At 36.4% G+C, this 27445-nt stretch overlaps 1 protein-coding gene across 1 annotated transcript; it reads right to left on the bottom strand.

The window, feature by feature from the left end:
- Nucleotides 1-619: 619 nt before the first annotated feature.
- Nucleotides 620-1066, bottom strand: LOC104901476 (uncharacterized). The gene has a single exon (XM_010689066.1). It carries the CDS (start codon nucleotides 1064-1066, stop codon nucleotides 620-622), a length of 447 nt encoding a protein of 148 aa, XP_010687368.1.
- Nucleotides 1067-27445: the final 26379 nt, after the last annotated feature.

The raw sequence follows: 27445 nt of genomic DNA, 5'->3' as shown, positions 1-27445 counted from the left end.
GATATAAAAGAATAAGTTGCCCCCGAATCAAATAATGTTTTAACAAGGACTGAGTTAACAGAAAAACTAGCAGATACGTCGGCAAATTTCTCAGCTTCCTTTCGACTCATCACGTACATCTTTCCCGCAGACTTACTTTGGTTGGGGTTCTCACTTGCAGGCTTACTATAGTTCCGCTGGTTTCTCTAATGTCCTTCAGACTTAGGACCTTGGTTTCCTGACTGGTTGAACCCTGATCTGACATGATTTCCACTCCCCTGGCCTTTTTGTTCCTTACCGTGCTTAGAGTAGCACTCGTACTCCCTATGACCCTTCTTCTGGCAGTAGTTACAAATCACTAGGTCTCCTCCCTTACAGTCTTACCCGGGGTGATTTTCGTTACAACTCTTGCAGTAATTAACTCTATTAGGTTTACCCTTGTTGCGGTTATCTTGGTTGTTTCTCCCTTGGAAATTTCCATTATCATTATGGTTTCTCTTGAAATTCCCTTGGTTTTCCCTAGCATTAAAATCTTTCCTCTTCTCACCTACTACCACATTTTTCTTATCTTTCCTTGACTGTATCCATAAATATGGGATGCTCTTCCATACACTATATCTAGGGATGCAAAGGTCTCACCTTATAATCCCAACTGTATCTCATCAGTTAAACCCGACTCAAACCTTTGAGCCTTAAGTTCCTCAGTGGCTACAACATCGGGTGCAAATATGGACAAGGCTATGAATTTGTTGTAATACTCGGAAATGGTCATGCTACCCATCCTAAGGTTAATGAATTCTTGGGCTTTTTGCTTCTGCATAAAGGCAGGGTAAAACTTCCATCTCAAGGCAATCACAAAGGCACCCCAATTGAATCCTTCAACAACACTCAATCTAGCTCCACTCTCTCTCCACCATGAATCAACCTCATCTTTCAGATGTAGCACAACCTGACCCACTCTCATATGCTCAGGGCAGTTCACAACCTCAAAAAGTTTCTCAAACTCCCTAATCCAGTTTTCTAAGAAGGTTGGGTCAGCTTTCCTCTTATAGTATGGTGGCTTAACCTTAACTAGTCTTTCGAACATTTCCCAGCAGTTTCAGGACGCTCAGCTCTCTCCTGAGTCGATTTCTTCTCCCAAGAGGCGAATATCAACAGTTAGGTCGTTGTCGTTAGCCATTCTACTTCGGGACCTGAAAGTAATATAACTCTACTTTAAGTTCGAGCATAGCTTACATGTCCATCTAAGAAGGCAACATTTGATTTGATCATTAAAGATCGCATCAACAAACAATTTCTCAACTAGTTTCAAGTTCAACATGAAATGTTCTCTAATAATCACATAATCATCTATGTAAAATATATTCACATCAATATGCAAGTAGAAACAAGCAAGGATATAATCACATAATGAAAATTTAAATAATAAAAATATTCCCATCACGTGCCCAAAATAAATTCTTACTCACTCATATATATAAATAAACAATGGCTTTTATTCCTCTATAAAGGGTACTAAAAAAAATGAATGTTACTATAATATTATACTTTCCTAAAAATAATGGTCTATAAAACTATTCTAACACTGTTGGTCAACTATCCAGCATTATTATATAATACTAATATATTATATTATTTTGATAATCAGAGACATATAATAGTCTAAGGTACTACATTGTCAACATTATCCTTAGCTTCATGGTACTGGTCAGGCCTGAAAGTCTCATCTTCAGCTTCCTCTACCTCATGCTCATAGTAGTAGACATATTTTCTTTGCCGCTTTGATCTTTTAGTGGGTTGAGGCTCTTCATCTTCCTGTTCAGTATCAGTCTCATACCTGAAAAATGCATGATAGATGTCTTCTCTAGTTTGGCCTCTAGCATTGTCAAGTTCCACAATGAGCTCATCATCACTAGTCAATCATGACCTCAATATTCTATGCATGGTCCATTCTAGATTGGTATACTCTCTATCATCAATAGGTGCAATGTCCTCATCAACTTCATCGTCACTCAGGACAATGTGGTTATAATAGCTTCCTAATCTAGGAGACATATTTAAGGATCTACAACAACAAATATATACTATAATATTTTAGTACTCTCCATGGACGTATTCCCAACAATAAACAATAAGGAGTTACCATTAACATCATAGGCATGAGAACATAACACTTAGCAGGCAAGAAAAATATAAATAGTTAGCATGGAAGAAAAATAATAACATGTTGAACTAACTATTCAATGCAGGCATATAATATTTCTATCCTATATGCCCTTCCTATACTACCCATTCTCACAATGCAACAAGTAAAACTTTAAAGGTAATAAAATAATGCAGACATCCTTATAAAATAATCATAATTAAGTGTCGACTAATAAAAAAAATTTTGACTAAAAAAATTTCGGACCTCATGAAATTTTTGAACCTTAATGTAATTCGAAAAAAAAAATCCCTTTGAGGCTAAAAAAAAAATTCGACCATAAAAAATATATTTGGACCCCCTTTTTTTTTAAAAAAAAATAAAATTTCGGTCCTCAAAATATACATATAATAATATATATATTCCTATAAGTTTTTCAAAATGAATAAGTAGGAGCAATTCTAAGAGTTTCTTCAAATAACTAATAAGTTAGTTAGGCGCCTAAAAGTTTTGAAAATAACCTAAAGCTCCCAGATATAACTTTGTAACACCCCGATAGTTCTCTCTTTTCGGAAATATCTTTATAATATAAACTTAGAGAATTACCAAAGTATTATCGCCCATGTGACAATGTATCGGCTTATTCAGAATTTTGCAGCGGAAAACATATAACTAAACTTTAAAGTCTATTATCATAAATAAATAAATAAATAAGTACTTTAAAAATCAAACACTCTAAGTACGTCTATTCAAACAAACTTATTAAAGTACTTTCATACTAAAGCAGAAAATAAGATATACTAGATTACACATTTTCTCCATTCCCAGATTCCCATGATGCACATCTGCGAACCTGTAATGTTAATGCTTTGAAGAATCTGCTCACCAAAATGGGTCATCACAGGATCAATAAGGCAAAGCCATGATCACAATCACAAACAAAGCACGTAATCAGCAAAGCTGAATATTACTACATACTAATACATAAGTATTCCTAACATGATACTAAAACATGCAGGGATAAATAATAATATAATCATATAACATTCTGCAGACAACTTTTACAGAACTAAACTCTAAACATCTTTTTATTAGTTTAATAGAATAGTTATAGGACCAGAGCTGTCTTCTCTACTAATGCCTTCACTGAGAAGACGAAATACGGGAGCGACTCCGTATTCCAGAATGACCTGCGATCTCGAGGAACCTTTTTGAAAAATAGGAATAATGATCAATCCACCCCCAGAAAAGCCATGTCACTCTCACCATGTACCTCAACACCTAATGTCCAACTTTAGACGTGCACCAGTCTAAGGTCTATAACTATCCTCGTTATACTTTACGTTATTTATATGTTATTACTTGTTATGATACACATACAAGCAATCACAGAAATACAAATCAATCATTCACAACTGAATTTCTTTTATCTTAGGATTAAATAAGTGATCACAACTTATAATCCAAGATAACTTTCTTTTGATCTTAATCTTTCTTATTTTGTTGAACCTAGCCAACAATCAAACTTACCTTTAAAAAATGTAACTTATCAACTTACCAAATAAGGCCCACAGTCCTTGTAAAGTAGTGAAAATAATACTTGTAAGGGAACACATGAATAAAGATGATTCAATCTCAATAATATATTAATTCCCCCATGTGAAGTAATAAATAAACTTCCCATCCACATGCTTGCATCAAAAATTTCATACAAACATGACAATCTTTAACTCATAATAAATCTCATAATTAACAAGCTTGCACACAGGCATAAAATATGTAGAAATCAATCATACTAGAAATCACATATGAACTTATAGAGTTCCTATACATGATACTACAACTTTTCCTCCTTAAATCATGATGTTAATCACATAGCACACAGGTATGTACGTGCCTTGTGTAAACTAGTCGGCATGCCACTTTTAACTCTTTAAAAGTCCCTTACAGAAAATTCTCCGCCTAGAAATCAATATAAGCTAAAATCAATACTCTTAAATAAAAAATACAGCAACTTTAGAATATTCAATATCCCCTTTGAACATATTCAAAAGTTGATTTTACTATCAAAACTTCAATTACTTTTAATTCCTAGCATAATACTACCATACTAGTAATTAAAATTCTTTAAAACTCCATTAATAAAGTCTTTTATGAAATTCCAACAACTTATAAAATCATAAAATCCTCTTTAAACATATGTAAACATGCTTAAATTCATAATCTAAAACAATCTCATAGTGTACAACATACTACTATGGTTTTATAATAATTAACACCCTAAAAATCCATGCTTTAATGATTAAAACTTCAATCTAACAATAATAAACAAATCTGAATTTTTATTCTTATAATATATAATATATATGAATCAAGATTATTTATTAAAATAGTAAATTACAATCAATAATCAAGATTAGTATTAAAATAAAGGATAAAAACATAGTCTTTAATGGAAACTTGAGGAAGAAGAAAAGAAATTAACTAACCAACAAATCCAAGAACAAGGAAGAAGGACAACGCCGGAAAATCAGACACACAACAACAACAAGTCGACGCCCAAAATTAAAGATTTGAAGGTTTTGTGACGTTTCCTGTTGAAGAAGAAACGTTACTTGAAGAAGAAGAAAACTTGGAAGAAGGAAAAACTGAAAAATAACGTGAGGAGAGAGAAGAAGGAAGGCTGGCCGTGTGGGTTGAGAGAGAAGAGAGAGAAAATATTCTTTGTGTGGGGTAAAATAATTGGGTATTAAGATATTTATAAGGAGGCTTCCTTTTGGGTTTAGGAAAAGGAGATTGGGCTAAATTAAATGTGATGATGAATAGGATAAATAATTTAGAACTTCTAACATTAATATAACTCCTTTCCAAACCGAAATCATATTTCAAACGTTTTTCAAAGCATGCCTAATAAAATATTTTTTAGCTTTCTTGAATCCTTAAAATAATTTCCTTTGACTTTTAAAATAGTCAACCTCCTTTAAATAAATAAATCATTTGAAATTAAATTATGTTTAAATATAAATATATAAATACTAAAATATATCTATAAAATCCTTTAAAATTATGGGTGATTACAGGAAGAGACAAAGCTTACACTCCCACAGTGGGGGTCGTCACCCAACCATTCGCTTTACTTTTGGCCAATAACCACGATTAGTCCGGAATACATTTTTCCGCTTATTCAATCAGCAGCCATCTACATGTTTCACGTTACCTGATATCCCCAGATTATCTCCCCACAGAGCAATGGGTAGGTTTTCCTGTGGGGACCCCCCCAAGGTTCACAGTCCATGGGGGTACCATTCATGTCACCTCATCTGCCGACTCTGAAGAGGCTACTTTCCCCTTTAGATCACTTTCCATTATCATTCATGTCTTATTCCAATTATACTTAAAACTCAAGTTTACATATCATCTCAATGACTCTTAGCAAAACAATTTTTGAACAATCAACCAATCCACAACACTTCTCCTTAGGGAATTATTACCAGTTGACATAATATCTTTGTAAGTAAGTATTTCATACTGATACATGTATGCTTTTATATGCAATCAATCTCATACAACATATACTTTTGTAGATAGATAGTTCATACTATTGTTCTTTTTCACTTCACAAATATCGATGTAGACTCACCTCAATAATGATAATAACAATTATCATACACTAACAATACTCGGGTATCGGTCTCTCACTTAGAATTAACTAAGGAGAGTTAACTTAAACTCCACAAGTCGATGTTTGCCAATGAAAGGTTGATTAAAGTGACTAAATATGGTTCTAGTTATACCATTAGATAAATCCTATTTAACTTAATCAACGGTAAAACCAATTACAGATCATACTCATATTCATATAGAGCGACATTAATGTAATCCACGAACTTATACTCCAGTAATATAAAGCATTAACTTAGCTTAGTGATTCTAAATTAACAATATAACTTGTTATACTACTCCATTTATAGTCATTGAACTGAAATCCTTTATTGAACACTTCCCCAATAATCTCATCCATAATTAGTTAATATAAACTTACTCCAATAGACTCCATATAATTAGAAATAATATGTCAATCCAATTCTAACTTTATGTACGGAGATCACTTAAATTTATTACCTTTAGAGTTTAATCAAATAATCCTTCCTCATTAAACACTAGGACGATTCCCATCAAAATACACTAAACTGATTAACCATCTTCTTAGAATTATACTCAACCATTTGAATTATAAAGAGGAATAATCATACGATTAACAAATTAATTAATGTGTTCCCATAATAAAGACTTCGGCAAACTAACAACTCGGAGTTATAATTCTTACTCCTTTTTATAACATATCACTTTTCAAAACCCAATAAACCACCATCCAAACAAATAACTAGATTCCACGAATCAAAGAAACGGAACTTGAATTAAACATAATTTCATTCCTGTATTATTTTGTTTGTTAGTCGCTTTAAACACTAACATAGATTACTTAGCCAAATTACATACACCAATAACTAAGACTATTAAAGTAATTAGCAACTTATATCCAACCTAGTGATTTAAACTCACATACTAGCTTATTATAATGAATGTCAACCAATAACTCAACTATACTATAATAAAGACTATTAAAGTAATTTAGGAATCCTATATCGTTACGTTAACGAAAATTAATTTACTTTGGAGCCTCGACATTTAGTTCTTAACTAGTTAATATGTGACTATTATAACTTCTTCATTGTAATACATTAACCTCAAAACTCGTCCAGAATAAGGCTCTAGTTAATATATGACTATTAACCTTAAACAATCAGGATACCAAGGTTCTAAACCTGTAGGGTCACAGAACAACCAAGAGAACTATAATAAGCTTGCTAGTCAGAACCTCAACCAGAATAAGGCTCCAGGTAAATAGTACGTGTATGAGTCGCAGTGAAGCTGAAAGATCTGCCGACATAGTTTTTGGTACTTCACCCATATCAAAAGCACCCTATAGAATGACACCACATGAGATGAGTGAGTTGAAGACGCAATTGCAGGAGTTGTTGGATAAGGATTATATTAGGCCTAGTACATCATCTTGGGGAGCTCCTGTATTATTTGTGAAGAAGAAGGACGGGATTATGAGGTTGTGTATTGACTATAGGGAACTGAACAATGTAACCATCAAGAACAAGTATCCTTTGCCTAGGATAGATGACCTATTCAATTAGTTAAATGGAGCGACTGCGTTCTCAAAGATTGATTTACGTTCGAGGTATCACCAGCTGAGGGTAGCTGAGAAGGATGCACCTAAGAATACCTTTAGGACGCGTTATGGTCATTATGAGTTCACTGTAATGCCATTTGGGTTAACCAATACTCCTGACATATTTATGGACTTAATGAATATGATTTTCCATGAGTTTCTAGATAAGTTCGTGGTGATTTTCATTGATGTTATACTGATATATTCGAGGAACAAAATAGAGCATGATGAGCACTTGAGCATTATTTTGGAGACGCTTAGGAAGAATCAATTATAGGCCAAAGCTCTCTAAGTGTGAGTTTCGTTTGGAGAAAATGGCATTTTTGGGTCACTATGTGTCTAAGGAAGGAGTCTTTATAGATCCTGCTAAGATTCAAGCTGTGAGTGGCCAACTCCAAAGAATGTGTCAGATATTCGAAGTTTCCTAGGTCTAGCTAGCTATTATAGGAGATTAGTGCGAGGTTTCTCAAAGATAGCGAGGCCCATGACCAATTTGATGAAGAACGAGTCAACGTTTGAGTGGAGTGAAAAATGTGAAGAAGCATTTTAGATTTTGAAGGAACGTTTAACCTCTACACCTGTTTTGACCCTGCCTGATGGGAATGAGGGAGGTGTATAGTGATGCTTCAAAGAATGGTTTGGATGTGTGTTACAGCATAATGGGAAGGTAATTGCGTATGCGTCGCGTTAGTTGAAACCTTATTAGGCTAATTACTCTACCCACAATCTAGAGTTAGCCGCCATAGTGTTTGCATTGAGGATTTGGAGACATTACCTTTATGGGATAACCTGTAAGATATTTACCAACCATAAGTGCTTGAAGTACACTTTCACCCAAAAAGACCTTAATATGAGGCAGAGGAGATGGTTAGAGTTGATTAAAGACTATGACCTAAACATCAAATATAATGAGGGAAAAGCAAATGTAGTTGTCGATGCTTTGAGTAGGAAGTCGAGCCATAGTTTGAGTGTCTTAGTAGTCCCTGAGGAGTTGTGTCAAGATATGCAGAGGTTGAGCCTAAAATTTCTAAACCCGGGGGAAAGTGAGGCAAGACTGAGCGCTTTATCTTTGGGGTTATTAGTTTTCGACGAGATCAAAGAGGGTCAAGTTGGGGATGAGCACCTAGATAAGATTAAGGAGAAAATGAAGCAAGGTAAGGAAGCCAACTTTAAGATCCATGATGAGGGAAGTTTGAGGTTTAAGGGAAGGTGGTGTGTACCACAAAAGTGTGAGGACCTTAAGAGATGTCTTATGGATGAGGGGCATAACACTCCATATCCTATGCACCCTGGGGTGACAGTTGTACAAAGACCTTAAGGGTATCTATTGGTGGCTAAACATGAAGCTTGAGGTAGCTGAATATGTGTCTAAGTGCCTAACCTGTCACAAAGTGAAGATAGATCATAAGAGACCCATTGGGAAGGTTCAATCCTTAGTGGTTCCTGGATGGAAGTGGGATTCTATTTCTATGGATTTTGTGACTGTTTTTTCTAGGACTAGGAGTGGCAAAGATACTATTTGAATTAATGTAGACTGACTGACGAAGATCACCGTGTTCATACCTATTAAGGAGATATGGAAAAAGACGCAACTTGCAAGACGTACATTAGGTATGTAGTGAGATTGCATGGGGTTCCAAGAGATATTATGTAATACTCCGTATTTTCGGAGTTATTTCTTTATAAATAAATATAAAGAATATAATTGAAAGGTATTTTAGTAGTATTTACAAAAAAAAATAGAATAACAAAAATACGGTTTGATTGCACTTACAACTTTAACATAATTCTACTATCGTTCGGTTTATTTTAATTTCAAAATAAATAAATTAAACCGAGTCCTACTAGACCTAGATTTGCCACACTATAAATAGGAGAGAATAAGGAAAAAAAGGAAAAAAAAAAAATTAGAACCCTAATTCTCCCTCTCAGCCGTCCTCTCTACTTCTCTCTCAATTTCTCTCTGTCCTAGCCGTTTCTCTCTCTCTCTCTCCCTCCTTCTCCTTCGTTGTTTCTTTCATCTGAGCCTCGTTGAAGGCGTGCGAGTACTGCGACGAGGTCGTCTACGCGAGCGGGTGTGAATATCGAGTGCAGAGGATCGTGGTTCGAGGGTTTGTGCGAGTGTCGAGGGCATCGAGGCTGGGCATGGAGTGGTGTTCAAGCGATTTGTGCGACGATCGAGGCTAGTGGCTCGAGTGTGTTATGTGTCATGTGTGCGTGCGATGTTCAAGGTAAATTGGCAGAGCGAGCATCGAGTCTGTGCGAGGATCGAGGGTTTGCGAGCGAGCATCGAGTCTGCGCGAGGATCGAGGGTTTGCGAGCGAGCGAATGAAGTGGTACGAAGGAACGTGGTGCGTCGCTGATGTGCGTGTGAGAACCAAGGATGGTTTGAGTGTGGTGCGTTCGAGGGGCTGGTGCGAGACTTGTTGTTGCTGTCGTGTTGGCGTGCGCGAGGGCTTCGGTTGTGTGAAGTTTTGATCGTTCGAGTAGGCGAGGTATCGTTGTGTGTCGTTGCCGGAAGTCGGTCGCCGGAAGTCGGTTGCCAGCGAGATTAAGTGGTATAAAACCTAATATTTATAATATGATATTATATTAGTTATAATATGTATTATTCTGTTTTTCTAGTAATTTAAGTTGTAAGTTAATTAAATTGTAATTTAAGTAAATTAGTAATTAATTAAGTTGTGTAATTAGTTTAAGTTATTTATTTGATGTAAGTTGTAAATCTGATTTAAGGTTTTGTAATTAAGTAAGGTGTGAAGTAAAGAAAGTAGTTTATTGATTTTTAGACGGAAAGTTATAATGACCTTGCTATTCGAACCTGATTTTAGGAGTATTGGACATAAGAATTGAATGGATTTGGTAAAGGTATTGGATTATTAAACTAACTAAAATCAGTTCGGCTCACTAACATTGACTCTTAAAAGACGCTAAGCTCATTAGAGTAGGAAAGAAAAGGAAGTTAATAAACAATGAGATTACCTATCGTTTATACTTCGAATTACTAAGTCGAGATAGTTAGTCACGTATTATTTGATAATATTATCAAGGACGTAGCACTGAAGTATTCCCTTATTCGTTTAGGTCCCAATTTCATAAACGGAACATTTGACTAAGACAGCGAAAATTCTCCGTTACAAAGTACGTACACATATCAGTTTAGTTGCAAGTACTAGTATCATGTTAGGTTGTGATTTATTATATCGGAACCTAGAATCATGATAGGGAACGATTTTGATTGTTGAGATTGTTTGGTAACATGTTTATGATTGGAAATCGATATGTGGCATTGTAATGCGTAATTCTATCATATTATGAACATGAGCATTGGATTCGTATTATTTGATCCATGGTGTAACAAGAGTGTTACAAGAGAAAAGATTTAAGTAATGTATCTAAGAAAACAGGTTAAATGATTCTATCTTATTGTGGTATGAATGGACAGTATTAAGAATGAACTATGGCAATAAACTTGTAGCTGGACTCCCTTCAAGTGATGAACAATGGGGGGAATGTGGGACTTGTTCTACACTCCTACGCAGGCCTACTGTGACGACAGTAGTGTCCTTATAAATTTTGATAACTCAAGTAGGCAAAAGGTTCCGTACGATCTTGGGGGTATGCATACTAAGGTAATGGATGTGGAGACGGAACGAAACCGTATTTGCATTTCATCTAATAGACCAAGTTTTTTATTAAGGATTAAGTAGCCCTTATGATTCTAATAAGATGACGGTGCCCGTTCGCGGCCAACTAAATAAAAAGTAAAGGATGTAATGCTATTGTAGTATCATGTCTAGGAATGATCATTATTGCTTTGTTTATGTTTGTATGCATTCAATGGTTTACTATGTAATCAGCAAAGCTGATTGTGTGTTATTGTGTGTTTGTTGATCTGTGATGAACCATTGATGCTACAATGGGGAGCAGACTAGGTGTACTGGTGCTACTGCATGATACTGAGCATACAGGAGATAGTCATTAGTCTTTGAACTTTAAAGCGTATTAATTAAGTATTATAAGACTATTATGATTTACTAATTAATTAGTTTGTGGTTTGAATAAAAGGAGTCGTTGATGATTCCAGAGTTGTAGTTACATTTTTATTTCCAGTGCATTTCAGTTTTCGAGACAATGATTTGAGTTAAAATAAGCCTTGCGTTTCATCGCGGAGGTAACACTCCCAAAGATGCGACGTAGTCGTAGACGTGTATGGATTTTGGGGGTGTTACATATTAAGTTTGATCGTGATTCGAGATTCCTCTCAAAATTTTGGAAAAAGGTTCAATTAAATCTTAGGAAAACATTAACGATGAGTACAAACTTTCACCCTGCGAATGATGGTCAGACTGAGCGGACTAAGGAACCCTAGAGGATATGTTGAGAGCGTGCGCTATTAATTTCCAAGGTAGTTGGGAGGACCAATTAGACTCAATTTAATTTTCATGTAGCAATAGCTATCATGCGAGCATTAAGATGGTACCTTTTGAGGCACTATATGAACGGAAGTGTAGAAGTCCCATTTGCTGGAATAACTTTAGTGAGAATATAGTCTTGGGGATAGAGTTTATTGAGGAAACCGTCAAGAATGTCAAATTGATTCAGGCTAGAATTCAAGTTTCTCAAGATAGGCAAAAGAGTTATACCGACTTAAAACGTTGAGAAGATGAGTTCGTAGTAGGTGATAAAGTGTTTTTGAAAGTATCACCAACTTAGGGCGTCATGAGATTTGGGAAAAATGGCAAGTTAAGTGCCAAATATGTAGGCCCATATGAGATTTTGGAGAGAATTGGGAAAGTAACCTATAGGTTGGCATTGGTAATGGAGTTTGAAAAGATGCATGATATGTTCCACATTTCCCAACTCAAGCGTTATATCCCTGATGAGCGTCATGTTCTGGAGGCTAACAGGATACAGAATTATAGTAGCCTCAACTGTGATGAAAGGCCTGTGAAGATTCTTGCCAGAAAGGTGCGTAGTACAAGCAATAAGGATGTCCATATCATGGAAGTACTTTGGTCTAACCACGAGTCTAAAGAGGCAACGTGGGAAGCCGAAGATTACATGAAGAAGAAATATCCAGAATCATTCTTTGAGGTGAGTTACGAGGGCGTAACTCGTTTTCTTCAAGGGGGTAGAATGCGATAGAATTTCGCGCTTTTTTATGCTTATTTTGGTGATTTGCACATATTGGTGCAAAAAAAATAGATTCTCCGCATAGAAAAATGTGTTCAAGAGTAACGCAAGTATTTCTCAAATGATAATTTAGATCAAATATTTCGAAATATGGGAATTTTGTGTCAAGTTTCGGAACGAAACTTCTTTTAAGAGGGGTAGACTGTAATCCCCCGTAAATTTATGGATTTTATGAATATATTTTAGTATATACATATTTATATTTAAATATAATTTAATTTAAAATAATTTATTTATTTAAAAGGTTGATTATTTTGAAAGTCAAAGGAATTATTTTAAGGATTTAAGGAAGTTTAAATATTTTTTTATGGCATGCTTTGAAAAACATTTGAAATACTTTTTGGATCTGAAAAAGGAGTTTAAATAGACTTGAGGAATCTAAATACTAATTGGACTAGAAAAAGGGACTTCTAGTTATGTTAGGAGTTTTATTCCTCAATCCTATTCATCCTTTAACTCTACTTAAAACATACTTTTAAAAGGTTTTTTCTCGTAAAATTGAACTTTCAAAAGGTTTTTTTTGACAAATTTTCCTAAATACTTTAAACCCAAATATTTTACCCACACAAAAACTTTCTCTCTCCTCCCTCACAAGAAAACCAACCTTCCTAGTTTCCTTCTCCCTCTTCACGATTTTTCCTCTCTCTCTTCTTTTCTTCTCTTCCAAGAAACACTTTCTTCCTCAACAAGAAATCCCCCTACTTCACACCACCACCGCCGCCGACCACGTGTTGTCGCCGCTGCTGCTGTCGTTCGGCCGGTGCTCCTTCCTTGTTCTTTCTTCGTCTGTTGGTATTCTTCTTCCTGAAGTTTTGATTAAAGATTATGTTTTTATGTTTTGTTTCAGTACTAATTATGATTAGAAGCTTTGATTTACTGTTTTAATGATGAAGCTATGATTATATAAACTATATATTGAAAGAATAAAAATTCAGATTTGATTGTTATGTTTAAATTAGAATTTTGATTATCAAAGCATGGATTTTTAAGGTGTTAAAGATCGTAAAATCATAGTAGTATGTTATAAATTATGAAATTGAGTAAATTTATGAATTTAAGCATGTTTAAGTATATTTAAAGGGAGTTATATAAATTATATCATGCTGGAATTTCAAAAGGGTTGTTATTGATGGGGTTTTATGGATTTTGATAACTAGTGTAGTAGTACTATGCTAAGGAATATAAGTAATTGAAGTTATAATGATGAAAATAACTTTTTAGTATTTTTAAAGGAGACTGAAAGTATTCTAAAGTTGTTGGAATTTATTTGGAGTATTGATTATAAATTTATTGGTTGTTTTAGGCAGAGATTTCTCTCTAGGCGACTTCTAAAGTTGTTAAAGTGGCCTATCAGTTTCTATACACAAGGTACGTACACACCTACGTGTTGTTTGATTTAGTATCATGATTTTAGGAAGGAAAGTTATGTACTATCATGTATAGGAACTTTGTGAGTTCATATATGATTGCTATTATGATTGGATTTTACATTTTTTATGCTTGTGTGCAAACATGTTAAGTATGAGATTTATATCATGTTTGTATGGAAGATTGATGCAAGCATGTTGGTTGTGAACTTTATTCATTAATTCACATGAGGCAATTAATATATATTTATTGATTTGGATCATAATTGAATCATGTGTTCCCTTTTCACTACTCTATGAGGATTGTGGGCCTTATTTGGTAAGTTGATAATTTATACTTTTGAAAGGTAAGTTGGTTGTTGGCTAGGTTCAACAAATAAGAAGGATTGGATTAAAGAAGGAATTAATGTATGATCATTTATTTAATCTTAAGATAAAAGAAATAAAGTTGTGGATGTTTGATTATATATTATTTGTATTGCTTGTGTGTCATAACAAGTAATAGTTGGTAAATCATGTAAAGGAAAACTTGGATAGTAATAAACTTTAGACTGGAGCACATCTGAAGTTGGACAATCAGGAGTTGGGGTACATGGTGAGCGGACCATGGCTTTTTCTGGGAATTGGATTGATCACCGTTCCTATTTTTATTTTAAAGGTTCCCCGATATCGTAGGTCATTTGGAATACAGAGTCACGCTCGTATTTCGTCTTCCTAGGTGAATGTTGGTTTTAGTTAGACAACTTGATCCAATGACTATTCCATTAAAATAATAAAAAAAATTGTTAAAATTTAGTTTAGTAAAAGTTATCTGCAAATTGTTATGTTGTTGTTTATTCCTGCTTATTATTCATTAGTATCATGTTAGGGATGTTTATTATTATTATGCAGTACTCAATTTTGCTAACTACGTGCTTTATTTGTATGTGCTGATCATGGCTTTGCTTTATTGATCATGTGATGATCCATTCTTGGTGAGCAGTTTCTCTAGTGCATTGGCATCTATAGGTGTGCAGATGATGCATCATGGAGTTTAGGGAATGGAGAGCTTGTATAGCATATTGATTTATTTATTGTTTTATAGTAGATACATTTATAATTTTGGGTTGAAGTTAACATTAACATTGTTGTTTGTTTTTAAAGTTTTTTTTTTGGCAATTCAAAATTGTTATTGCAAACCAAAAAAAAAACTTTTTTGGAGAGTTACAACTTAGGCTAACAAACCACAACCCACAAAAAGGCTGAACAACAGAAGAACAAGAATCTCACTAGAAAAAGCCGGTTAGCTAAGGTCTCTTGCAATTGAGTTTCCTAGCTGCCAGAGGGACACCCAAGTATCTAAAGGGTAATTCACCCATTAGGAGGGACACTGCAACTATTTCAGTAGCTTCCTCCCTCCTCAGACAAGCAAAGTAGATACAGCTGTTTTCAACACTTGCCTCAAGGCCAGAGGCTCTAGAAAACTTTCTAAAAGCTTGCATAATTTTATTAACTGAATTATAATCAACCCTAGCAAATAACAATAAGTCCTCTGCAAACATAAGGTGATTTAACTTGATTCTTTTACACTTAGGATGGAATAGAAAGTCAGCATCATCATGTAAATCTCCGAGGCACGTACTTAAGTACTCCATACTTATTGCAAAGAGAAATGGTGAGAGTGGGTCACCCTGCCTAAGTCCTTTTTTTGCTTGGAAAGGCTTGGAGGGGATACCATTGAGTTGTACAGAATAAGAGACACTCTATACACATGCCATGATCCATTGAACCCACTGCCTTGGAAACCCCAATTCAGCCATCATAGTTTCTAGGAAAGGCCATTCCACAGAGTCATAAGCCTTCTTGATATCAACTTTGATCACACATCTAGGTGAAATATGTGATCTTGAATACCCCATGAGTAGTTCAGTTGCTAGAAGTATGTTATTAGCAATATATCTTCCAGGAATAAAACCAGCTTGAGATGGATTAACCACCTCTGAAATCACCTACCCTAGCCTGTTAGTGAGGACTTTGGCTATGATTTTGTATAGCATTGTGCAACAAGCTATAGGCCTATATTCTTTAGGGTGCATAGCCTGGGTCACTTTAGGAATTAAAATGATGAGAGTGATATTCATAGGCCTATACAATTCAGCAGCTTGAAGGAACTCTTGAAAACCTTGATAAACATCAGTATTAATTAAGTGCTAAATTTTCTTGAAAACAAAGCATTAAAACCATCTACACCAGGGGCCTTGTTATCACCAATATTACTAAAAGCATTACCTATTTCATTTGCTCTAACAGGCTCAATCAAGCACCTGCTAGCTTCCAAGCTTATAGTAGGACCTTTTCTCACAACAGGAAGGTCAATAGCTTCTAGGGAGCTTGCACTTGTGCCAAGAAGATTTTGATAGAACTGCACCAGCTCCTTATGAATATCCTCTGGCTTAGTGATGATCCCTTGTTCACCTTGTAGCATATTAATACTATTTTGAGCCTTCCTAACTTTGACAGCAGCAAAGAAGAACTTGTGTTACTGTCTCCTTGAGTAATCCAGTTAATTCTCGATTTTTGGTGTAAGATACCGTCTTCAATATGTGACCAATATCTCAAGCTCTTAATAGTATCTCTTTCAAGCTTCTGGGTTTCAACTGCATTTGTCATGGAAGGATCCCTTTGCACTTGCTCCAACTGAGATCGGAATTCAGCCACTTTAACATGAGCATGAGAGAACTGCTTAGAGTGTAAAGCTTTTATCTCTTGCTTAACCTTTGTGAGATTATCCCCGATGTGTTTCAATTTACCACCCCTGCCATTCTGTTGCCACACATCTTGAATAAGTGGAACAAAACCTGCTTCATTAGCCATAAAATTCCTGAACTTGAAAGGCCTTCCTTTCTTAGCACCTTGTTGAGTACATCTAACCACCAAAGGGGTATGATCAGAAACACCCTCAGGTAGGTAGCTAACAACTATTTCAGGGTACTTGATACGGATGGGAGATGACTGTGCCAGCCACTGTGCCAGACACTGAGCCAGCCACTGGCCAAGAGTCCTAGTTCTGTTAGGATTCGTACATAGTGTCCTAGTTCTGTTAGGGGACTATGTAATTTAATTGTTTAGTAGGCGTTTAATTTAAGTGGTGTGAGTGATAAAGGAATCCTATTATATGTAGGAGTCTAATTCCTTATCATTGAGTCTAATTAGGAGTTTTATTTTAATAATTATCTTTAAGATAGGCGTGAATTAGAGATAAGTTTTGGGTTGTTATTTATCTTTATCCTTAAGATAAAGATAGATAAGTTTGTTAGTTGTTATTTATATTTTAAGGTTTACTAGATAAGCTAGGAATCTTGTACTATATAAACAAGAATTTCGGCCATAATAATAGTTATGTTTGATGAGTTAAAGAAAGTGCGTAATTGCATGTGTTGAGCGTAAGCTAACAATTGGTTCCGAGTAGTAAACCAAAACAAACAACTGAGACTTGTTTGTCTATGCTCTTAACCGCGACTTAAGAGTAATATCCTTTAAGTTTCATAGTTAATTCATTCGTAAATCACAAAAACACAAAAAGAGATCGAAAGAACCAACAAAAATCGCATCAAGTGGTATTAGAGCAAGGGTCATTGTGGTGGCGCGTGACGGCGCGTGTGACGTCGTAATTTGAATTTTTTTAGTTTTGTGGATAGCTAACATACAAGGTTACATTGTGTGAAAATTTCAGCCTAATCCGACCTATAACGAAGTCGCAGTGAAGCAAAATATTCAGCATTACGATGGGAGAAAGTGAAGCAGACAAAAAGAGGGATGCTATGTTGGAGGCCCTTCAAAGACAGTACGAATCTTTTCAAGGGGCACTCTCTCTTTTGACATTAGAGGCTGTCAATAATAAGAATGATGGAGCACGAGCATCAAAGGGGGACTCAATTAAACTTGGGGATTTTCCTAAGTTTGATGGAGCACTAGATCCAGAGGCTTATTTGGAGTGGGAGCGAAAGCTTGATAGGATCTTTGAACACAAGGGTGTGAATGATCATAAGGCATACACTTATGCCGTGCTCAAGTTGTCTAAACTTGGTTCTCTTTGGTTTGACAACATGCAGATGAGACAAGAAAGAGAAGGGAAGGATAAGATTAGTTCATGGGATGACTTGAAATTAAAGATGAGGAAACGGTTTGTCCCAAGAACGTATAAACAAGACTTGTTCCACAAATTTAATACTTTGCAGCAAGGAAGTATGGATGTCGAAGGGTACATCAAGGAGTTTGAGAGGTTATCCTTGGCTTGTGATTGCAAGGATGTTGAGGAGAAAAAGATTTCGAAGTTTCTTGTGGGCCTGAACTTAGAAATTAGCAATAGAGTGGAGTTGCAACCTTTTTTCTCGGTTGATGAAGCATGCGAGTTGGCTGTGAAGGTTGAGAGGCAACTTAAAGCTGCAAAGGCGAGGACTTTTAAGCCTTCTTTTACGCATAAGATCGAGAGTTCCAAACTATCTGAAAAGTTTGACACTTTAGATAGGGGCAAGGCTATAGACGCGACTGTGATGGGGGATTTGAAGCCAAAGCAAGGACCTTTGACCCCAGGACAAGTGAGCATGAAGGAAAAGCAATGTTTTAAGTGCCAAGGACATGGGCACATAGCCCGCCAATGCCCGAACATGGTGCTTGTTTCGGTGGAGGAACACCATGCGCTGTTAATGAAACAACAAGAGGAGGAAACGAGGTTATTGGCTAACAATAAGGCTGCTAATGACTTTGAAGAGATGGAGGCTGCCTTGTTTAGTACCAACTTGGTGCATCCAGAAGAGGAGAGGAACGAGAGGAGAGGCATGATCCTTAGGCGTGCATTGGTGGTACAATCTGTCGAGGAGGACGAGCATGAGCAACGTCAAAATTTGTTTGAATCAAGGTGCTTGATCAATGGTAAGACGTGCAATTTTATTATTGATTCGGGTTCGTGCACTAATGTTGTTGCTCAATCTGTGGTGCATTCATTAAAGATACCTACGCAAATACACCCTAGACCTTACAAGTTGAGTTGGTTGAATGATGATGGTGGCGTGTTGGTGAATAAGCGAGCATTAGTAGGATTTAGGGTAGGCACATACATGGATCAGTTGTGGTTTGATGTTGTCCCAATGAGTGTGTGTGATTTATTGCTTGGGTGTCCATGGCAATCGTATCGCCATGTGATACACCATGGTCGAGATAACATCTAATCTCTGGTGAAAGATGGCGAGCGTTTTGGTCTCAAACCTTTACCTCCTAAGAATAAGATGGTGCGTAAGGCTACTGAGGTTGCGACCAAGGGAGATGAGGGTTTCGGCCATGTATGCATGAGTTCGTGCAGGGATGAGGAGCTAGATGCCGCAAGAAATAAAAAGGAAAGACGAGCTAAGTTGCTGCACCTTCGTCAAGATCCATGCATGAGTGAGGGAGATTATGTTTGGCTATCCCTTAGTGCTCAAAAGCTACATTTGGATCACAAGAACGATGAACCTATGGATGAGGGACCGTTCAAGATTGTGAAGAAGCTTGGCTATGCAACGTACAAAGTGTTACTAGGCAAAGGAGTATGTGCTACACTTGGAAGTGCTGACCTCGTACCATGCTTAGAATACCCTTGAGGACAAGGATCATTTTCAAGAAAGAGAGGATGATACGGATGGGAGATGACTGAGCCAGCCACTGTGCCAGACACTGAGCCAGCCACTGTCCAAGAGTCTTAGTTCTGTTAGGATTCGTACATAGTGTCCTAGTTCTGTTAGGAGACTATGTAATTTAATTGTTTAGTAGGCGTTTAATTTAAGTGGTGTGAGTGATAAAGGAATCCTATTATATTTAGGAGTCTAATTCCTTATCATTGAGTCTAATTAGGAGTTTTATTTTAATAATTATCTTTAAGATAGGCGTGAATTAGAGATAAGTTTTGGGTTGTTATTTATCTTTATCCTTAAGATAAAGATAGATAAGTTTGTTAGTTGTTATTTATCTTTAAGGTTTACTAGATAAGCTAGGAATCTTGTACTATATAAACAAGAATTTCGGCCATAATAATAGTTATGTTTGATGAGTTAAAGAAAGTGCGTAATTGCATGTGTTGAGCGTAAGCTAACAATTGGTTTCCGAGTAGTAAACCAAAACAAACAACCGAGACTTGTTTGTCTATGCTCTTAACCGCGACTTAAGAGTAATATCCTTTAAGTTTCATAGTTACTTCATTCGTAAATCACAAAAACACAAAAAGAGATCGAAAGAACCAACAAAATTCGCATCAGTACTCATGCAGCATTTCTTCATTGATGAAAGCTTTGTCAATTCTACTCCATATTCTATCATTTCCTTCTCCTTTATTACTTCAGGAATAGAATAAGCCAGTGCTAGGAGCCTCTATCAGGTTAGCTTCCAGTAAAAATTGATTAAAATCAATTGTCTCAGTCTTCGCTAACCTCAGCACCATTGCATCTCTCATCTGCTCTAAGTATTGCATTGAAATCTCCAAAGATAAAAATGGGACCATGTCTACTATTCCTAATATGCAGTAAATTCTCCCACAATTCCTTCCTATCTCTAATGGTATGCAAGCCATATACAGCCACCAAAGTAAAACTTTTGTTTTCCATACTGACTTGGAGGGTCATACATTGTTCTGAAGCTTCAATTACAACTACAACTACCTCCGCTAGTTTCCAGCCAAACCAAATTCTTCCTCTTGGTGAATAATCATAGTTACTTACCCACTGCCACTGAGCCCCAAATTTCTTCTGGATGCCACTCTCTTTATGACTTTTCACCCTTGTCTCAAAAAGAGCACAACAAAGTGGATTATGAACTTGTAAGAAGTGCCTAACTTCCTTTATTTTAGCAGGGTCATTAAGCCCCCGCACATTCCATCCGACCAAATTCATTAGGAAAGATAGGGGTTTGGTCCCCTAGCACCCCCATACTTCCCTGAGTCATTGCCTCCATAAGTTACAGCTCTAGCACTCTGAAAGTTACTTTGTTATTTATTATATTTCAATTCTAAAGTTAATTATATGTTTTCCGCTGCAAAATTCTGAATAAGCCGATACGCTATCATATTGGCGATAATACTTTGATGATTCTCTAAGTTTTATATTCGAAAAGTATTTTTGGAAAAGAGAGAATTATCGAGGTGTCCGTTCCACCACTTCTCCGTTCATTTCCAATACTAATCGTGAAACACCATGAGCAGCAGGATGTTGAGGTCCGAAATTCAAAGTGAAATTTTTGATTTGTCTGTTCATTGGAAAAAGTCCGGAAATAAGAAAGAGATTATTCCCTAAGATCCATAATGGAACATAAGAAACTAAGCAATAACCAAGAAAAATAGTAAAGAACAGAGTATCTCACAATATGTAGTTGAAGCTTCGATTAATCGTTCCCAAAAGAGTGATTTACGCTACAATTTTCATAGTTTAACTCTAACACAAACTAGAATATATATAGAAGAAAAATGAAAGGAAATGAAAAATGAACCTTTCTTAGTTCTTGCTGAGATTTTTTTGCTCACCATCCCCTGTAAAAGTGGCGCCTTTTTCTTTTTTTACTCAAGGAAGAAAACCTAGTTGTTAAGGATATTGCCAAAGTCAGTAACCAGCCGCGAGGTGCGAGGAACATTGCAAGGTGCGGTGAGCTTCTGTCAACGAACAATGTAGCAGGCCTCGGAAGCAAGGTAACAGCGCGGACCAAGTTGTCAGGTGCAACGGGTCCCTACCTTAGCCTCTGCTGCTGAGCTTGCCACAAAACTTCTCAAATGGAGTTGTTGTCCCCAACACCATAAACAAGTGAACTTCATTGCCAAAATTTTCGAGCTCTCTAATTTTGCACTTCAGACATCTTGGACAAAGTAGGTTCACCTAACAACGACCTTGACTCTTCAAAACTTGCAAATTAGGAATTAGGAGAAAAAAGTGAACATATTACTCCTAAATCTTCTAAGAATACAACAACTTCATTCTTCCACATTTAAGCCTAACTACTAACCAAAAAGGATAGAAAATGCATTTAGTAAGCACCCATAACTAGTACACATCATGTGTAGTATTGGCCTTTAGCATTGGCAGCACTTATAAGGAGGAGATATGGTGTGATGTTATTCTTATGGATGCACGTCATGTGCTTCTAGGGAAACCATGGTTGCATGTTAGAAGAGTTTTCATAATGGCTACAAAAACACCTATTCCTTCATCCAAAACAACAAATGCATCACTGTTTACCCCTGTTCGTGAACTCTTGCTAAGTCAACCATAAGAAGGCAACCAAAATGAACCCAACCTTGATCATCCACTACTCAAACCCCTTCTTGAAACCTATATGAATGCATTCCCTACTATACCTCATGACCTTCCCCCAAAGAGAGAAATTTAACACAAAGTATTCTTCATTCCTCGAGTCATGCTACTTATAAACAAGCCAGCATATACAACTAATCCAAAAGAAACCAAGGAGATTAGGAGGCAAGTGGAAGAGTTATCAGCCAAGGCAATAAATTAGCAAGGGAGTCTCTTAGCCCTTGTGTTGTCCCTATTCTTTTGGTTTCTAAGAAAAATGGAGAATGGAGGATGTGTGTGGATAGTAGGGCCATCAATAAGATTACCATCAAATATCGTTTTCCAATTCCAAGATTAAACGATTTGTTCGATGATCTTAATGGTTCAAAGGTATTTTTTACGATTTTTCACCATATACCATTGACAAATTTTTTTGCACCGTATACCCTCGTGTTGAGTCATGTAGTATTTTGATGATTGTAAACAAATGATGATTATCTAACTAACATGTGTGTTTGAGATGTGCATATTACATTAACATGAAACAAGTCATCAAAGGTTGAATATATCACATCATGAAGGTTTTCCAACAAGTGAAGTTCCTAAAAGAGTTCCTATAAGGAACACAAATAGAGCGATTCCTAGGTACATCCTATGAGGAACATTGAATATGAAGTTTTGGAGCAGTTCCTGAGTGGGAGCAGCAATATAACGTTTCAGAGTTGAAACAAGAAGTTCCTGAGAAGGAACTATGAGTGCGAAGTTTCTTAAAGGAACTAGCACACTGAAGTTCCAAAGGTGGAGCATCAACATGCGGTTCTTGAGTTGGAGCAGCATGGAGCATGAAGGCAGAAAATATGAGTTTATTTTCTAGGATTCATGTAAGTATGTGGAAACGTAAAAGGTAAAGGAACAAGGTCTAAAGGAACTCGTAAGGTTAAAGGAACTCGTGGGACTTAGAGTCAAAAGTATTTAAGAGTCAATAATCTGATGCATATTATTATCTTATCTATAAGAATTTATTTAGAGTTTATTTCTTAATAAATCTCTACTTGGTTAATTATTTATAAATAATATGCATTAGTTTTTTAGGATAAGTTTTAGTTTTAAAATAAAAGATAAGTTTTAGTTTTAAAATAAAAGATAAGTTTTTAATAAAATCGGTTTCTTTAGGAATCTGATTTTAATTAATTTAATTTTATCTTTTTAGTTTTTGGAAAATAAAAAGCCTAGATTTATAATACGTATAATGAGTATTGTTAAAGAACTTGTCTGTCTGTTCCTCTCTAAAGGAACAGACGTGGTAGTCTTTTAATCTAAGTTAAAGGAACTAACTATTAAAGGAACTAGACTTAGGATGGAGCATTACAACTTTAACGGTAAGTTATGTCAGTTGAGTAAAATATGCCTAGATTATAGGTAACCGTTTTATTTAAGGAAAAATCTGATTTTATGAAAATCTTTTTAAGGAAAAGATTTTATTTTTCAAAAGATAATAAAAATATTATTCGGTTTTTACGTTAAAGATAATATTTTTATTAAAATAATTTAATTTCAGATTTAATAATTAATATGTTTTTAATTAAATCAGATTTTCAAATTAATGCTCAAAGTGGTTGCTAAAATTTAGGAAGCAGTAACTTAATTCTCTCCCACGTTTAACAGTGATCATGGAGATCATGGGATGTGTTAAGGAACGTGTTCCTTAAGGGAAGGAACATCATGGGATAATGGTTTAACCACTAACACATGATTCATCCCACGTTCGTCTAAAAGACTGCTATAAATATACAAGTTCAATTGAGTTTCTAATTGTCTGACTGGTGTCATTCCATAGTGTCTGACTAGTGTCTTTCCATGGTGTTAGACTTATGTCATTCCATAAGTTTGGCTTAAGGAATAGAGTTACAAAATAAATATATTTTCTATTCCTTGTTTGAGTCAGTTCCTTTGAGTTTCAAGTTCCTACGAGTGCTATGTTCCTTTACAGTTATTCAGTTTCTATATACTAGAGTTAAACCAAATTATCAAGCGTCTGTATTTGTGTTTGGGGTTAAAGGGTTTGAGTGAACTCTTGTAATGGGAACTTGGTAAAGGGTTTGAGTGAATTCTTGTATCAATTCGAGTTAGGAACTTGAGTAAGTTCTTGTTGTGTATGCGTAGACTTAGGGTGAAGTCTATCTGGGGGTGAAGGGTTTGAGTAAACCTTTGGTAAAGAGTTGTGGGAACTCTTAAAAGACTTAGAGTTAAGTCTAGAGTATAGAGTGGAGATTGTGAGAGAGTTGGAGTTCCGAGTGAAACTTAAGTATGTAATAGGTTGAATCATAGGAGATTTCCTATTATAGTGAAGAGTTTAAATCCTGAGTACGTCGTGGTTTTTCTTCTTGTATTGAGACAAGAAGTTTCCACGTAAAAATCTCTCTTGCACTTTCAGTTCCTTATTGCTTATGTTTTAAATTTCGCATTATTTGGGCAATAAGTTCCACACTACAATTCACCCCCCTCTTGTAGTGTTCCTAGTGAAATAACACCTCGAAAGCCTCCCTTTGCGCCCCCTTGAAACCCTTGCACCTAAAACCCCTTGAAACCGTCCGTTTTTTTCATTTCAGGGGAAGGGGAGGGGGTTGCACGACATTTGCGGGGGGGAGGGGGTTACGCGGTGTTTGTGGGGAAAGGGGACGGGTGCGACAGGCTGACAACATTTGGGGAGGGGAAGATGGTTCGTGACAGGTCGACAGCAGGGGAGGGGGTCAACGGGGGAAGGGGGGTCAGCGAGAGAATGGGAGGGGGTGGTGGTGAGGAGGTGGTGGTGCTGAGGGGGTGATGGGGTAATGAGGCAGTGGGCGATAAGGGGTAGGGGAGGGGTGGTTAGGGTTAGCGACCAAGTTAGTGTATTAGATTAGGAATGGGTTTGATTTAGGTTAGTTAATTAGGGTTAGGGGAGGATTAGGGCGTAAGGACTAATGGAAGTCTAACACCGTCAGTCAAAAGGGTATGTGGATGATTTTTTGAAATGTGGGGGTATATGGTTAACTTGGAAAGTTGAAAGGGTATATGGTGCAAAAAAAAATTGTGAGGGGTATATGGTAAAAAAACCGTATTTTCTAAGATTGATTTGCATAATGGTTATCACCAAATTCGTATTTGTGAAGGAGATGAATGCAAGAGAGCCTTTACGACTAAGCGAGGCTTAGATGAAGGGCAAGTTATTCCATTTGGGTTGTCCAGTGCACCAAGCACTTTCATGTGTTACATGAAACAAACCATGAAACCTTTTCTTCGAAAGTTTGTTGTTGTTTACTTTGATGATATCTTGATCTATAGTGTGAGTGAAGAAGATCATGTCACTCATTTGCAACAAGTATTCGAATTGTTTAGAAAAGAGTGTTTGTATTGTAACTTGGAGAAATGTTAATTATTTCAAGCCAAGTAGTAATCTTAGGATTCGTTGTCTCAAGTGAAGGCATAGTGCCGACGAGAGGAAGGTGAAAGCCAACATCAATGCAACAGGTTCGAAGTTTTCATGGCTTGGCCTCCTTTTATAGGAGATATATGTGCAAATTTACCTGTATTATGACTCCCATTACTAACGTAACGACATTGAAGAAGTTTGAGTGGAACCACCAAGCATAATAAGCTTTTAAAGAAGTGAAGAATCAACTCACCACCGCCCCCATCTCAGCCCTTAATAACTTTAAAGAAGTTTTATTTTGAAATTGAATATAATGCATCTGGAGTGGGAATTGGAGCACTGCTTTACCAAAATGGTCGACCTATATCCTATATCAGTGAGAAGTTAAATGAAGCCAAGAGGAAATACTCGACCTATGACAAAGAATTTTGTGCATTGGTTTATGCCTTGGATCATTGGAGACACTACCTTATTTCCACGGAGTTTATCCTACATTCATACCATGAAGCACTCAAGTACATTCAACGCTAATAAAAGTTGCAGCCTCCTCATGCCAAATCGGTGGAGTTTCTTCAAACTTTCCACTTCACCATCAAGCACAAAGCAGGAAAAATGAATAAGGGTGCTGATGCTTTATGTAGGAGGTACTTGTTTACTCACTTCCCTAAGTCCTAAAGTTGTTGGATTAGAGTTGTTTAAGGAGTGTCACAAGGATGATAGAGATTTTGTGTGTTGTTTGAAAAATGCCATAACCATGCTCTTGGAGATTACTTCTTGCTTAAGGTTTTTCTTTTAAAGGAAACCAATTGAGCCCATGACATCGTGTGAGGGAATCCCTCATCAAGGAGTTTCATTAAGGAGGATTTGCCGATCACTTTGGCATATAGAAGACTATAGCTCTAGCAAGCGAGTTCTTTGGGCCTAGATTGGCTTGTAATGTGGAGTTCCTTGTGAAGAGGTGTGTGGTGTGCCAAAAAGCTAAAGGCTCATTAGCTACCCCAAGGCTTATATCTCCCTTAACCGGTTCCTCAAGTCCTGTGGGAGGATATAAGTTTGGATTTCATCAATGGTTTGCCTAGGACACAACACAAAAAGATTCTTGCATGCTAGTTGTTGATAGGTTCTCTAAAATGGCACATTGTGGCTTGTCATACGACACATGAGATGTTATTATTGCTAACTTATATTTCAAGAAGATTGTTTGTTTGCATGGAGTTCCTAAGTCTATGGTGATGGTCGTGATTCCAAGCTCTTAAACCATTTTTCCATTTTCGGCTTACCTTATATATGGAAGGAGATGGACACCAAATTGAAGTTTAGCACCTCAAGCCACCCTTAAACCGATGTCCAAACCAAAGTTACCAATAGAACTCTAGACACCCTTATTCGAGCTTTAATTTAGCCACAAAAATCCCCAAGCAATTGAAGAGAAGCTCCCTTTTGCTGAATTTACTTATAAATAGGGTCCTTAACAAAACTACAAGTCTTGGTCCTTTCTTTATTGTCTACGGCCAAAATTCGAGCACCTACGGCGATTTAGCTCCTTTCCCTACTACCAACATGTATAGCCATGAAGCTTAAACACGAGTTCAAAAGATTAAAAAGCTTCATGAATATGTGCATGAGAAGATCATCAAGGCTAATGAAAGGTCAAATCACGAGTAGACAAGAAGAGGAGAGATGTGCAATTCCAACCTAGAGTTTTGGTTTGAATTCACCTTACAAAGGCACACTTTTCTTCTAAGAGGAAGTCTAAGCTACACCCTAGGTCAGATGGTCTCTTTCCTATTGTTAGAAAGGTGAATGACAATGCCTATAAAGTTG

The sequence above is a fragment of the Beta vulgaris genome, chromosome 8 (assembly GCF_026745355.1).
Source record: "Beta vulgaris subsp. vulgaris cultivar EL10 chromosome 8, EL10.2, whole genome shotgun sequence".
Classification (NCBI taxonomy): domain Eukaryota; kingdom Viridiplantae; phylum Streptophyta; class Magnoliopsida; order Caryophyllales; family Amaranthaceae; genus Beta; species Beta vulgaris.
This window is presented reverse-complemented; position numbering and strand designations above follow the sequence as displayed.

Excerpts from the sequence above, each read along its gene's own strand:
- LOC104901476 (XM_010689066.1), bottom strand. The coding sequence starts at position 1,066 with ATGTTCGAAAGACTAGTTAAGGTTAAGCCACCATACTATAAGAGGAAA.